Below are 15621 nucleotides of genomic sequence, written 5' to 3'. Positions count from 1 at the left end.
GCACAGCGGTTAAGACTTCAGCTGCTAACCAAAAGGTTGGCAGTTCTTGAATCTACCAGCCACTGCTTGGAAACCCTACGGGGCAGCTCTCTGTCCTATAGGGTTGCTATGAGTCAGAATCAACTTGACGGCAATGGGTATAATATACAGTACACCCCAGGTGAAACTGAATTCTATTTAGACAAGAGGTATGTTTATGTGCACAAAGCAAAGAACAAAACAGTGACTCCTGGCAGCAAACCTAACAAACCAGAGTAATCTGGGGAAAGGTAACTTGCAGCCATGAAAACAGCGGCATGTTTGTGCCAAATTCTGAAGCAAACTTCCTGTTAAGGCCTTTGGAGACAGGATCCATGTGATGCTGTCCCCCTGGAGGACTTAAATGTATTGAAAAGTAAATGAAATTAAGGGAAACAAACAAAAGAAGCTTTGAGGCTTGCATGCAGAAGGCCGTGGGTGGGGGGGCGTGGCGCTCAGCTTTCTCCTCTCCTGGGACATGAGCTGGGGCTGCCTGGACTCTCTGCACCACCCCCTCCCAGGGCAGGAGTCAGCACCCCGTGTCTCTGCACCGGCCTCTGCTGCGAGGTGGCCTGGCCTCAGCCCAGGCTGTCCTGGGTCCTTGTGCCGACTCAGAAGGTGGAGCACCAGCTCCTGGCTGAGGCCCAGTCGCCAGTGGCCAGCTAGGCCTGGTCTCAGCCAAGGGTGGGGCTGTGCTTTGGAAACTCTGCACAATTCTCCATCTGGATTCCAAAGGCTCTGCCTGCTCTTGATGCTGCAGGGCCACAGGGAAGCATGGTGACCTCACTTGACCCAGAACATCAGGGCCTAGCCTTTAGCCTTGAGGGGCCCCACACACGGCCTGCCAACAGAGGGTCACCAACACTCTCCACTGGAAGAAGCATCTGTCTTGATGTTGAACCACTCAGCCTATATGAACACATGTCCCCAGAGTGTACCCAAACCAGCCTCTTCACTCCCTTCTGTGGGCCTCGTTCTGACCTCTGGGGCCACACAGACCAAAGTGGGCAAAGGATGGGGACAAGGACTGAGTCTGGTCCCAACAGTCATTCCTGCAGGCCCTCGGCAGGTTTCCACACCTCACTGGGGCTCAGTTTCCCAACCCATAAAATGTCCTGCCCACCTCCCGGGGTTATCCTGAGGCTCAGCTGAGACGAGGGGAAGAAAATTGCTCAGCACCACTCACAGGACTCCACAGCATCAGGAGGACAGTAGGGCCAGAGCTTCCTGGAAGTGACAGTGAAATAACACCCACTTGCTGATGTGAGATGGCTCAGAGTGACTCTCTACCTCAGCCGGCAGCCATGGCCCAGGGACCTGGAGGGGGAACGTTTAGGGGGGACATTTCATTTTTCCCCAGATCAGGAGAGAGTACGAGTCTTGGGCCTGTGGTTCAGAGGTCAGACCTTCAGTTTCTCAGTCCCCGGCCCTGGCCCTGGTCTTTCCCCTAGATTCCTGGGTGCCAGAGCCACACAGGGACATAGAGGGGAGAGGTTGGATTAATAGTCCAGAGACCTGGGCCCAGCTTCGGCCATGAGGGGTCATGTAACTCTGGGCTGCCATCCAGTCTGTGCAGTGCTTTTAACAGGCCACTGCTATGGGCATTTCTGGAGTCCCTGAGTGGCACAAACAGTTAGGTGCTTGGGTACTAACTGGAAAGTTGATGGTTCGGAAGGAAGGCCTGGCGATCTAATTCTGAAAGTTTGCAACCATCAAAAACTCTACGTGCAGTTCTACTCTGAAACACACGGGGTCGCCATGAGTCGGAATCAACTCTATGGCAACCTATTTGGGTTTTTTTTTTTTTTTGGTTAATGGCATTTTTGGTGGGCAGCTATGCAGGCCTGGACCACTCCTGGTTCTCTTGCCAGCTCCAACCCCCCCACACCGTGTTTGGTAAGGTCCAAGGTAAGGGAGCCAGTCATTCTCCATGGCCCCTGCTGACCCAGCTCTTCCCCCTGAGCCTGTGGGATGTCCTGATCCCTTTCCTGGTTTCGGGGCCGGGAGGGGAGCTCTCAGGCTGCGATTTCTGTGCACAGGGGCTTGTCTATTTCAGGTGGCTCGTCTCCGGCAGTGACAGGAAGGGAACGCCAAATTAACGCTGGGTAATAAATTCTGCAAAAGCCAATAAAACCAAAGCGGGGGGATAGACGGGAAGAACCACAGCAACTGATTAAACATTTTTGTTGGCAGTCACAGACACATGGCACATTCTCTAGGGTTTGCATCAAGAAGACATCTGGCCATGGCTCATGCGTCTGTGGGAGGGAATCCCAACGCCCAGAGATGTGGGGGCCAGGGAGGACAGGACCCTCAAGGGGTGGCAAGCCGGGGGCAGGCACTCTGGTTTTGGGGGACTGAGGTACCTTCCAGGGCAGCAGTCTCAATGAGCTGCTCAGGGCAAGTTGAGGGAGGGGCCCTGTTGGAATATGCCCCCAGTCTGAGCCTCAGGCCCAGGCTCCCTGGCCATCTCTGTGGGCTGTAGGAACTAGACCTGAGGAAGAGAATGTTCTGTGCTTAGAAAGCCTGCTGCTCAGCCCCACCACACCCCACACCCAGACTCAGGATTCTGGACTCGAGGCCCAAGGCCCAGCCCTCTCCTGATATTTAGCAGGAGAGAAGGAGGCTAGGGCCAGGAGACAGGGCTAGGGCTGGCCTGCAGAGGAAGCTGGGACTCCTTGGGGTCCCTGATCACACCAAGTATTCTCTGCCTCTGCGCTCCTCTCCCCAGGGCACCTTTCCTCCCTGTAGGCCTCATTGTGTGCTGAGACCCAGAGCCTCTGGTGTTCCCAGAGTAGCAGCACCATCTACCTATGCTGGTGTGAGCTGTGTGTCCTCCCACAACCAAAAAAAACCCAAACCCATTGCCATCAAGTTGATTCTGATTCATAGCGACCCTATAGGACAGAATAGAACTGCCCCATAGGGTTTCCAAGGAGCATCTGGAGGGTTAGAACGGCCATCATTTTGGTTAGCAGCTATAGCTCTTAACTAACCGCTACACCACCAGGGCTTCCAGTCTTTCTCCCATGTCTGCGGAACTACCCTGAAAGGCCTCACTGGGGCTCTGCATGGTAAAGTGTGTACCTGTGGTAGTGGAGACGGTGAGGGATGGGTGGAGTGGGACAGTGGTCAGGTGACTTGGGCCAGTCCTCAGCTCTGTTAGGTTGTTGTTGTTAGCTGCCACTAAGTCAGTCGCCAACTCATGGTGAGCCCGTGTATTACAGAGTAGAACTGCTCCATAGGATTTTCTTGGCTATATTCTTTACGAAAGCAGTTTACCAGGCCTGTCTTCCACAGAGCCGCTGGGTGGGCTCAAACTACCAACCTTTAGATTAGCAGCAAACGGCTTGTACCACCCAGGCTCCTTTTCTTCTGTTCTGTTAGGAAGAACTGGTCTCTCCATGTCCAGGATGCCCTCCGGGCTTCAGCCTTGCCTCCTGTCTGCCCCCTATTGGCCACATGAGCCACTTGCTCTCCCTCAATTGCACCACACCTAGTCTCATCTTCACAAATGTCACTTCCTACCCTTCAATCGGACTCGACGGCACTGGGGCTGGGTACCCTTCACCGGCTCACCAGCAGGGGTAACCTGCTTTGGCCAAGCCTCCCCGGCTGGGTGAGTAGCTAGCTCCTACCCCAGAGCCCAGCTCCCTATATTGTATCTCCTTTGCAGCCTCAAGGGCTAGCAGAGAGCCTGACACCAGTAAATGTTTAGAGAAGCAAAGCTTAGTTTCCCCAGTACAGGAGCTTCCCCAAAGAGGGGGTTATAGGGCCCAAGTCTTTACCTACCTCTGAGAAGAACACAGAGAGGATGACCAGACTGATCCAGTGAATTACGCTGGCAAACTGGAATGCACTGGCAACTGCAACAAACACGATTAACAAAGGCCAAGTTTAGGAGCAAGTAATCAGGTGCATCAATAGAGGGGGCTTCGCAGCATGGAGGCAGAACTCTGGGAGCCTGGGGCCCTCTTGCATGAATATGAGATCTATTTGAAATCAGGTCAGAGAACATCAAGGGCAGCTTTAAGTGATGACTGATGGAGGTGGTGGGAGGTTTGTGGGCCCATGAGGCTGTTCTGCTTTCCTTCAGCCCCCGGGAGCTGCATTCTTCTGCCGTGCAGGCTGCATCTCTGAGTTCCTACTCATCCTGTCAGCCTTGGTTGGCTTTTGCAGTAGCCATACTCCATACTCCAGGACAGGTGCCCTCAGCATGGGGCTTGGGAAGCCACCTGTGTTTCAGAGATGGGGAGGCAGCTTCAGCCAAGCCTGGGCGATCTTTCAGAAACCCACACCCGCTGCTCACCACCAAAGCTCTGAGTGGTGCTAGTGGAGCTTCAGGGGTTGTTGCTTTGACTTTCCATCTCTGAGTGCAGAGATGGTGGTGTCAGTCAGGGCGTTTTGGAGAGAACCTAGAGCAAGGACTGGAGGATGGAGATAGGGCTGTGTTTCTTGACAGTGGCAGGGCAAGAAGCCTGGTGCTCTGGAAGGCTTCTAAGGTGCTCACTTGCCCTCCAGATGCTCACGTGTGGGTAGTGAGAGCTGTTGGTCACTGAGCGAGCCCACTCTACATTCTACCAGGCAGTCCTTACAGTTAAGGCACTATCCATCCAAGGGCCTTGTTAAAATCCAAGAACCCATGACCAGCCTTCAAAAACCTAGCGTGGCATAGCTTATCAGCTTGGGATGTAAAAAGCAGGGCACTGGGCCCAAGTCAAGGGTCAGGTGGGTTTGGAGGGAGAGAAGGTGGACGGGGATGCTCCCCAGTGAAAAACAACCAGTTGCTATAGAGTCAACTCTGACTCATGGTGACCCCATGTGTGTCAGAGTAGAGCTGTACTCCACGGGGTTTTCAGTGGCTGATTTTTTGGAAGTAGATGCCAGGCCTTTCTTCCAAAGAGCCTCTAGGCGGATTGAACCTCCAAATTTTCAGCTAGCAGCTGAGCACTTTAACCATTTGGACCACCCAGGGACCTCCCAAAGGGTAGGCCTAACAGAGACACTCATGGGCATCCTGGGGCAGGGGAGCAGAGCTGAGACAGGGAGCAAGGTACAGCAATGGTGCTGAGGACACGCGTGCTTCGCCTTCCTGTTGGGCTCCAGTCAGGCCTGCTTAACATGCTGCTCAGAGTCCCCTGAGGGCCAAAGGAAAGTGCCCAGCACCTTCAGGGGAAAGGGCTGATGCCAAAGAGACGAACCCACAGTCTTTCCCAATGTTCTAGGATCTGTGAGCGCTGAGAGTAGGTAAAAATCAGATCCTGCAACATATGAGAGACGAAGAAGGCTGCAATACCAGGTTCCAGGTGGGAGGCTTTGCGGTGCCCTGGCTTTGGTCCAAGATGACCCCTAGAAGATGAGTCTCGGAGACACCCACGGATTCTTGTCGGGCCAGGCCACGTGAATACCAGTGGGAGCCAAGGGGCTGAGAACTGCGTGACTCTGAAAAGACCTCCAGATGATTCTGAAAACATAAAATCTCTCCCCATTATTTCTCAAATGAATTCCTGTGCCTTTTTTTACGGTTTGCTTTAGAAGAGCAATAAATCTTTGATTGTGCTTATTATGGAATTTAAGATGCCTTTTATGAGCTGCTATTGGATCTCCCACCAAAATCAATCTCCTGGATACTTAGTTTTAAGCAAAATTCCAGTGTCTGCTGGGTTCTCAGTTCTACTCAATGCCTTGTCACAACCTGAGCAGCCAAGGGCCCTGAGTGCAATCCACCATAGGGAAAGAAAGACTCCATTATGGTTACATCTCATAAAAAACAGACAGTATGGATGAGCAGGAGGGAAAGTATACAACATGGTTTAATTGAAGACAGGTTGAGTGTAAAACCAGTGCCGGTTACTTTATGCTGGAAGATACTTTCATTGGAACCAAGGGGCCACCAGCTGCATAAAGCCCAACTAAGCTTATCAGACAAAAGCAATTCTGTGCTCACTGTCATCCTCTCTTAGAGAGCAGAGAAGGCTAATGGGACTTAGTACAGAGGACCTAGTAAAGGAATTGGGGGCATTTGAAAAAACAAGCCCAAGACAACTGTATGGGTTTGAGGTGGCTGGATCTATAGGCCATTGGCAAGAAAGGAAATCTTTCTGGGGCCAATGATTTTACCTCTTTTTTATTTGCACTTGAACACGTCTACCTTCTGAATCAGGGAAATATAGTGAACCAGGAACTCTATCCAGAAACCACTCACTCATTCAAAGCCGAGAGTCAAAACCCTTGGCCCCTCTCCACTTTGTGCACCAGACAGGGGTCTGCAAGGGTAGGGGAGGAAGCAGGCTCTCCACTTTGACAGCCATATTTTCTTGGGACATCCAGAAGGACAGAGAGGCTCCTATAAATGAGAAACTAGGGTGAACTCCAGGAGGACCTATGGTGAAAAGAGAACTGGTCAAGCTGTTAAAAGATCTGATGGGGTTGAAGTCCCACCTCCAACACCTCTTACTTCGGGCAAGTCATCTAACTTCTCTGAGTCTAAATTTCCATGTCTATAAAACGGGATAGTATCAGTCTTGCTCAATTCACAGGGTTGCTATTAATGTCAAAAGTACTTTAAAAACGATCACGATATTTATAAATAAGGTCGCTAATTTATGGCTAGATAAAAATACAAGGAATCATCATCATCATTGTGGTTGCTGTCCTTATTAACCACCATAAGGTGATACGCCTCCACAAGGGAGAACTCTTGAAACTACAGAAAATTCCAACCTGGAAAATTCCAAATGGAACAATCAAAAACACATACAGGGGTCCCCAACGTTTTTGATCTCATCAGTTTCTGATCATGGAATGCTGGGAAGGAGAACTCCACACTGGGTGGAGAGGGACAATGTGATACTGGGGTGACAGAGAGAGAAGCTGCCAGATGAATTTCCTCCCCAGTGGTAATCCCATGGGCCATGGGGCCAGGAGTTTGGCAGTGACATTGAGCTGGGGATAAGACTTTAAGATCCCCCGTGGATCACAATCTGCTGGTTGGGGACCCCTGATGGATGCAGATGCACATTGAATATTGACATCATAAGAATTTGCATAGGAATCTCTCTTGCTACTCACACTGGAGAAGCTTTATATCTATTAGAAGTTCCAGAGTCAGGAGAATCACCACCAATATTACACAGGCTACCAGGAAACTGTTGAGACTTGCACTGAGCAAAAATACCTGCCACAAGGCTGCTCTCTTCCCACAGCACGGCTTCAGCCAGTCAGACCTATGGAGACAAAAGTGGGGAGAGGAGGTGCTGAGAGTGGAAAGAGATGACTACAGAGAAGGTAGAGATTCCAGCCACAGTTTGAGCCCTGTTCTCAAACCAACCAGCATCACTCCTCCCAGGTTCTACTCAGCTCTACAGTTCATGATGAAACATGATTTTATTCAAGAGGCCGCTTAGTATAATCATAAAGAACAAATGTATCTCATTAAGAGATGGCCCTGAGGGAATCCTGATCAAAAGGGAGAAAATGCAGAACAGATTTTCAAATTCTCAGGGAATCCAGACTTTCTGGAGCTATGGAGGCCAGATGAACCCCTGAAAATATTGCCCTGAGATGTTCCTTAAACCTGAAGTCTTAAACTCTGAAGCCTTCTTAAAACCAAACAATAGTTTACTTTAACTAGTAAAGAATACCAGCCTTGAGCATTGTGCTCTTTTAAGATCTGTCTATATGGGATCAATTTGACAACAGTAACTCAAAAGATTAGATGGGAGCCTTAGGGGGCACTGAGTTTATGTTAATGGGGGAGGAATGACTTGGAAAAAGAGGGTGAGAATGGTTGCAAAACTTGAAGATGTAATTAATGTTATTGAATTGTACATGAGGAAACTGTTGAATTAGTGTATGTTTTGCTGTGAATATTCTCAACAACAAAAATAAAATAAATTATGTATATTAAAAAAAAGAGATGGCCCTGGGTTTGTGTTCTGACCTTGGCAACTCACAGCACCTCTCTGTGCTTCAGCCTCCGCATCTTTAAAATGTACATAAAACCTCATATCTCATAGGCTTGTTGTAAAGACCGAAGGAGATCACAAATGTTAGTAGAGAGTCTGGTTATACGGTAAGTGCTACATGAAAATTAGCTGCTATTATTAAACATTATATAATATTATACATATATTACAAAAATTATACTATAAAATGATTTATTATTATATTTTTGTAGTCTCAGAATCAGTCTGTGGCACTTAGTAGACCTTTAACTTGTCTTTAATAAATGCTCAATGAATAATGAATAACTGAATGAATTTTCCATTTTTTCAGCTATAAAACAAAAGGATTCGATTAGATGTTTTTCTCAAAGTAGGCTGTATGGAACACTAGTTCCACAGAATGTTAATAGTTATTGTTTGATACAAAGGTTCCATAGTTGACTAAGTTTTATAAAATTTGGTCAAAGTTAAATGGATATGTTTCTCTTTAGGACATTTGAGTGTTTTTAATATATACCATCGTGCTCCAAAAGGGATTACAGCATCAGTGTTTCCCATACTCATTGGACCACAGCACTCTTTTGCCACAAAGCATGCGGTAAGACTAGAGCTCCATGGACAACCTCTTGGAAAATCCTTGATTGGATGATCTTGAACAATCACAGCAGAGATGAGTGGGTTTGGAGATGGGGAGGAGACTCAGAATCTCAGAGTTGGGTGGGTCCCTTAGGGCACTTAGTCTATTCCCTTCAGGAGTGCCAGAGCCCTGGAAAGAGGGGTGTCTCTAAGGTGGGTGGTGAGTACAGGACTGGGGATGCTAAGGTCAAACCTCACTGGCTTGGTAGTTTAGTTATTATCTGGAACTCCCTGCACTCCCTTACTGAGGAAGAATTAGGCACCCTGAAATAGCAGACAGCACTAGCCGGGGCATCCTTATCTCTGGCTCTGCTTTCAGGTGCCCTGGGACCATGTGCAAAACTACCTCACCATTCTGGGCCTCAGCCTCCTTGTGATGGCTAATTTTATGTGTCAGCTTGGCTAGGCTATGGTGTCCAGTTGTTTGGTCAAACACTGGCGTAGATGTTGCTGTGATGGTATTTGTTGGTGTGATTAACACAAACAGTTAACTTTAAGTAAAGTAGGCCTACCCTTGATAACTCAGGTAGGCCTCATCCAGTTGGTTGAAGACTGTTTTTTAAGAGCCAACATTGAGGTGTCCCAGAGAAAAGGAATTCTGCCTCAAGAAGACTGTGACCTTGAAATCCTGCTTGAGTTTCTAGCCTGCCCTACACATCAAATAAGCCAATTCCTTAAATCTCTCCCTCTCTCTATACATATATATACATGTATACATATATTCATACATATATACCTTATGGATTCTTTCTCTGGAGAACCCTGGCTGATACACTCCCTATTTGTAAAATGAGATAATACTTCTTAATTCATAGGGTATTGAGAATTCAACGAGAGAATGTATCTGACCTATAAAGCTTAAGTAGCTGAAATGAATTAATAACGATGATGATAATGATAATGAAATATTTTATGGCCCAAATGCTTGGCCATCACTCTCTGTCCATCTCATCCAGAGGGGGCCAACTTGCTGAAACCTGTTGTGGGAAAGGCCAATGACCACCTGCTGAAGATTGCATGTCACTGTGTTGGGAGAAGAGCTCTGCTTTGAGGTTAAAACCCCAGGTGCTCCCTTCTTTTCAAAAGAAATACTGTGAATACTTGGAGTGGTCTCTTCAAGATGGAGATTTCTTCATAATAAACCCAGAGGAAGCCTGAAGCTGCTTCCAGGTTTTGGAAGGTGGGACAAAGTTCACTGCTCTTTAAGAAACATGGCAGGAAGTTGGGCTTATTCAAGTCTTTCTGGATGTTTTCTAACACCTATGGGAATGATGGCCCCATCTTTGGCTCTGCGGGAAGTATAAAGACTGGGGGTCCAGTCCCTACCCTTGGGAAACTGGTTTCAGAAAAAGGGGTAGGGAGTTTCAAGAGGTGATGGAGGAAGAGGAGGGCACTTTGGACAGAGGGAAGGGTTGGTGTGAGTATCCATGTGACTTAGGAATGGAAGGTAGGGAGTGGGGTGGGGTGAGGAGACCATCAGGCCAAAAGAAAGAGTTCTTGTTAAGGCCTCAGAGGGTGGTGGGGGGTGGGGTGTGAAGCTTAGTGGAGGGCAGATTGTTAAGGATGTCTATGAATGCATTTATCGTCCATTCCAAATGGATTTCCAAGTCCATTCCAGAACTACTTCTCTTCACTTTTTTGAAGACTCACATGGACCCCACACACAAGCAAGAGGCTATAGGGTAAACCCCCAGCTGAAACCATGTGGGGCTCAGTAGGGTCACCAGATAAAATCCAGAATACCAGTTAAAATTGAATTTCAGATAAACAAAAAATATTTTAGTATAATTATGTCCCAAACATTGTATAGGATATACTTATGCTAAAAATTATTTGTTGTTTCTCTGAAATTCAAATTTAACTGGGCATCCTGTATTTTTATTTGCTGAATCTGGCAACCCTAAACTCAGAGCAGAGGGGTCTCGAGGGGGCCTGGTGAGGGCAGCCTCGATTTGGTCAGAGAAACGCATGAAACCCTTGGGTAGAGGTGAGAAGCCAGTGTCAGTAGAAGGAAAATCCATAAGAAGGCGACTGATAGGTGTTAGGTGTATTTGTCCAGGTTGGGCAGGAGGGGAGGACTAGGGCAATGAAACCTCCATCTCCTGCTCAGATGGACAGCCTCGCCCCTGGCCTGGTCAGAGGCCCAGAGAAGTCTCAAGACTGCTGTCCACAAAAACCTAGCAGCTGCATACTGTTTTTGTATATTAAAGAAAAATTAAATTAACAATTGTATGTATAAATTAACCTAAATAAAATTAATTAATCAAATTTTAATTAAAATTAAATTTGTACATTCATTTAGAATATTACAGATATTCTTAAAACGCCTTTGGCTATTATTACTTGGCTGACCTCCTCATCTCCTGATTCACCCCTCGTGTCTCATCTATTCCCCCTTCTTCTTTTCCCACAGCGTGACGTGCCTGCCTCCCCTTCCACTTGGCCCTATTTTAATCTCTCACACCTCTAACCCTGTGTTCTCACCTAGCCTCCTAGCTGCCTCAGCATGTCCTCAGGGAGTTTTGTTCTCTCTTCATTGCCCTTCACTTTGCCTGTTAACACCCCCACCCCCAGCTTCAAGCACGGCCTTTTCAAGGTCCCCAAGGAGGCCAGACTCTAGCTCCATATCCTACCTAAAACTCAGTCAGATTGTCTGTGGCTCCTAAAACTGATGTCATTTGATTGTCATTTGAAATTTAAGCCTTTTAAGCCATGCACCTTCCTGCAGTTATAAATAAAAAGGACAGCTGGAAGGCTCTTTGCCTGGGGTGGTGTCACATTTGAGTGGTGGGGGAGGGGGCAGGGAGTCTCTCGCTTGCATGGTCAATGCATGGTGGGGGGAGCCTGGGCATCTGTTCACCTCATATTTTGTGCATCTGGTTAGAATGGGGTGTGCCCCTAAGGGAACTGCTCTTTCCACCCCAAGAGGAGAGTCTTAGGGGAGTTTCAAGTGGCAGTATTTCTATGTACTCAGTTCCCTTTAAGCAGAAGACTCAAATCTTGACCCACCTCCATGGGATGGAAAAGTTGTTTTATATAGTTGTTTAGAATGTTAAAATGGTGGTTGATTTTTTAATTTTACTTTTTCTTAAAAAAATCTAACCAGACCAAGGGCTGGTTATTGGGAATCTGCAGATGCAATGAGGAGTGGCTGACGCTGGGGACTTGCTTGTAGCAAGATAAAGAAATGCTGGAAGTTGTCTGGAGTCACCTGTAGTCAGAAGTCAGCAAATAGCTGGCCTGGCCCTGATACCAGAGTGCTCCTCGGCCTCAGGGAAGAGCTAGGTAGAGGGGCAGGTGGACAGCAGGATTCAGAAACCAGGCAGGGGAAGGTCAAAAAATATTTAAATTGTTTTCTTTTGCTATAAAGAACATTAGTGAAACAATTGGCTGGATTTGAATAAGGTCTGTAAGTTAAAAAACGGTACCATTTCAATGTTAATTTCTTGATTTTGACAATTATCCCATGGTTATGTAAGAGACCGGAGCCCCTGGGTGGTGCAAACTGTTAATCTGCTCAGTTGCTAGATGAAAGGTTGGAGGTTCCAGTTCACCCAGAGTGGTTTTGTTTTGATTTTTGGTTTTATGTAAGAGATTTACCTTGTGTACTTTAAGAAATGTACCCTGAAGAATTTAGGGATGGGATGCGTGATGGATTTGTTGGTGCCACTGACAATACTGAGCAGAGGCAGCAGTAGGTGGGATCAGTGGGTGGTGGGAGGCTACTGGGCTGGGTGGAGCCCAGGATATGAGCCTCAACTGCTCTTCATCCAGAGCTGCATAAACTTTCTACTTCTCTGAACTTGAGGAAGTGCAGGCCCAAGAAGAGTCTTGGGGTAGGCTGGGTACAGCCAAGCCATGTGCACACGTGCTCCTAGGTTGCCACCTTCCCTGCCCTTGGATCACTCTGCCCTTGCCTTCCAGAAGGAGGTATTGGGGGCCCAGTGTGGCCAGCTGGGCTCAATCTTGGCCTCCCACAGTCCAAGGACAGGTGGTCAGAAAGGGCAGAACTTTTCCCAGCACTTCAACCAGAATACCTCCAGTATATAAAACTGTTCACAAGGCCAAAAGCAAATGAATATTGATTTTTTATTTTATTATTATTTTTACAAATAAATGCTCCCCAAACCTGTGACATAATCTTTCACTATGAAAGTCACTGCTACCTTTCTGGCAGGCCTGGCCTCTAGGGTCTTGGGAGGTACACTGTCCAATATAGTAGCCACATGTGGCTACTGAGCACCTGAAATGTGGCTACTGTACTGTGAAACGAGATGTGTTGTAAGTATAAATACACAGTGGATTTTGAAGACTTGGCATGAAAAAAGAATGCAAAATACCTCAATAATTTATATATCAATTGTATGTTAAAATGATATTTTGGATATACTGGGTTAAATAAGATATCAAATATTAATTTCCTTTCTTTATACTTTTTTAATGTCGCTACTAGAAAATTTAAAACTACTTATGTAGTGCACATTATATTTCCGTTGGGCAGTGCTGTTCTAGGGGATGGGATTTTTAGAGAATTAATCTAGCTGCTAGAGGGCCATCTTCTCGAGGGGCAACCTGACCTGAGCAGCTTTCTGGGTGAGGAGACAACATGAAAGGTGTGCTGGTGCCCTCGCCTAATTTCTAATGACTTTTGAAAAACGATGATTGGCCAGCTGTGAACGAACACCTGTCCCTGACCTCTCTTCCTGGTGGGGTGGGTTGGGGAGCAGGAGGGTGAGAGGGTGCGGAGGGATAAAACACTCAAAGTAGCCTTATTCTAAGGGAAAGGCATTGTTGTGTCTCAGTGGTGGTGAGGTGTATCACAAATGACTTGTTTTGAATATTAAAACAAGAAAGTGTATGAATGAGTTGGGTGTTACTGACAGAGGGTTCAAGGTGACCCCTCTTACAGGCAGCATGCTCTGTTGTGCTTTCTTGAGTAGAAGGGAAGCAGCTAGTTATGGACAACTTCACATATCCCAAGCCTGCCTTATTTATGCCAGGGCTACAGGAATATAGAGGACCTGTGAGCTTCACTCATCATTGGCCACGTCTGTGGCGGTGAATAAGGGTGGGGAGTTCTAGAATAAGGAAAGTGTGTATGTGTGCATCTGTATGCACACGTGTGAACATACACCTTGAGAAACTGTTTTAATTCTCCTGGAATTCAGATTTCTGGGTCCATGGAGTTGGAAGACCTACGCAGGCCATCTGCCCTTAGGTGTCCTTTTGAACATTGAGCCTTTAAGTAACTGGTTTTCCCGGGGTCACCTTCAGGACAAACAATAGCCTAGTAAGCAGCTTAGTGGAGACCGTTTTGTCTTAGGCATTGGGCTCTTTTGGAGAATTATCTACATTTGGTCAGTTTCAAGAAGCAGAGGCAGGGCTAAGGTGGAGGAGTAGTCAGCGCTTCCGGTGATCCCTCTTACAACAAAGACTGGAAAAAACAAGTGAAACGATCATATTTATGACAAGCTAGGAGCCCTGAACATCAAAGGCAAAGTTAAAAAACAGACTGAGTGGCAGGGGGAGGGAGAGAAAGTTCAGAAGCGGAGAGGAGTTGCCGGACCTGAATTGTCTGGAACCCTCAGGCACCATTCCCTGGAGCGACCGTGGTGGGGCAGGCGGTAGCGTTCCGGATGCGGTATCCTCATGGAGAGACAGCCAGCTGCACAGCCTTCTCACACCTCCGGAACCAGAGAAGAACGCGCTCTCGGCAAAAGCTAAGTACTTGCATTTATTTTACTGTGCCCCCAGCCCCCAAGCCAGCTTCAGTGGCTGTTGAGTTCTCTGGGCCTGATAGGATCTGCTGCGTACCCTGAGCCATTCTCCCAGCCTTGGAGAAGGAATAAATTCACAACTGGGGGAAAACATAATCTGCCAGCTCCATTAAGCTGGGGAGCTCAGGACAGAAGCGGCTCTTGTCCAGGCATAAATGGTCCATGGACTTTGAATACCTTTTCCCTCTGCATGGACCTGTGTGGACCTATTTTAGGAGAATAGGACCTTGTGGGCAGACTGCAACTGTTTCAGCTGTGCGGTGCAGAAGTGGGTGTTTGATGTTTGACACCACTCTGCCTATTAAACAGGGTCCCCACCTACCCATATCAGGGGCCTAAAGACTGGCGGCTCTACCCATGTCACCTAGCCACCCATGACAGGGGTCCAAGGATAAGTGGTACCTCCCAGTCCTTACAACCAAAAGTATTGGGTGCCCATGGTCTGTCTGTAGAACCCATCCACCTGTGTGCTCTAGGGAACAGAGATGCGTTTTCCTCACAGACACTCGGGGGACAGCTTTCAGCCCCCTGCCTTGTTGACAGCGTGACCCCCTCCTGCAACCAGATACCTGTACCTACACCAGTCACCCCTGCCCTTCTAAGACTGTAGGACAGAGCCTGCACCACACACTTAATGACCAACTACCTGGACATCTGAGCTGAATCCATACAAGAAAAGTGAATGGATTCCTAGGCTTATATACCTGGTAACAGCTCTAGCCATCTGGTGACAGTTTTAAGAAGCAGAACGCCAGGGTCTGACTGGAAGCCATATTTTAGGATACATGGCATGTCCTGCATGATTCTTTTTACAAATGACTGACCCTGAAGCCCTGCATATGCTCTATCTCCTGACAAACCAACATGAAAGGAATTTAAATGACCTTCAGTAGACTACCCTGCCTGGACCTGCCTATATAAACTGTTTTCACTGCCCCCTCTTCAAGGAGCCTTCCTGATACTTTTGGTTTGACACTGCCGGATTCGAATCATATCTACTCACAGTAAATATATTCCGTTAATTTCTGGTGTTTCTCTGCACATTTAGGTTTTCAACAGCCTGTGTGCATGTGAGAGCATGTGTGAGCATGTCAGTGTGTGCCTATGTGTGCAGGCATGTCTCGTGTGTATGCAAGCATGTGTGCTTTTGTGTGCATGTGCGTGTGCACATGCATGCTGGCACAGGTGGGGTGTTGTGACTGAGCTTGAGTGCTGGCCTTCAGCCTTCCAGGTGGATGCTAGGA

The 15621-nt window shown here is 47.6% G+C and overlaps 1 protein-coding gene across 1 annotated transcript in view; it reads right to left on the bottom strand.

Moving 5' to 3' along the window:
- TMEM266 (transmembrane protein 266) overlaps positions 1-15621 on the bottom strand; it is a 94095-nt gene that overhangs the window by 55113 nt on the left and 23361 nt on the right. Inside the window, exons 3-4 of the mRNA XM_003413738.2 lie at positions 7090-7244; positions 3811-3884 (exon numbers count right to left, since the gene is read on the bottom strand). Coding sequence (XP_003413786.2) covers positions 3811-3884; positions 7090-7244 — 229 coding nt within the window. The remainder of the gene's footprint in view (positions 1-3810; positions 3885-7089; positions 7245-15621) is intronic.

Source organism: Loxodonta africana, chromosome 13 (assembly GCF_030014295.1).
Source record: "Loxodonta africana isolate mLoxAfr1 chromosome 13, mLoxAfr1.hap2, whole genome shotgun sequence".
Lineage (NCBI taxonomy): Eukaryota > Metazoa > Chordata > Mammalia > Proboscidea > Elephantidae > Loxodonta > Loxodonta africana.
The sequence above is the reverse complement of the archived record's forward strand: the minus strand, read 5'-3'. Positions and strand labels throughout refer to the sequence as shown.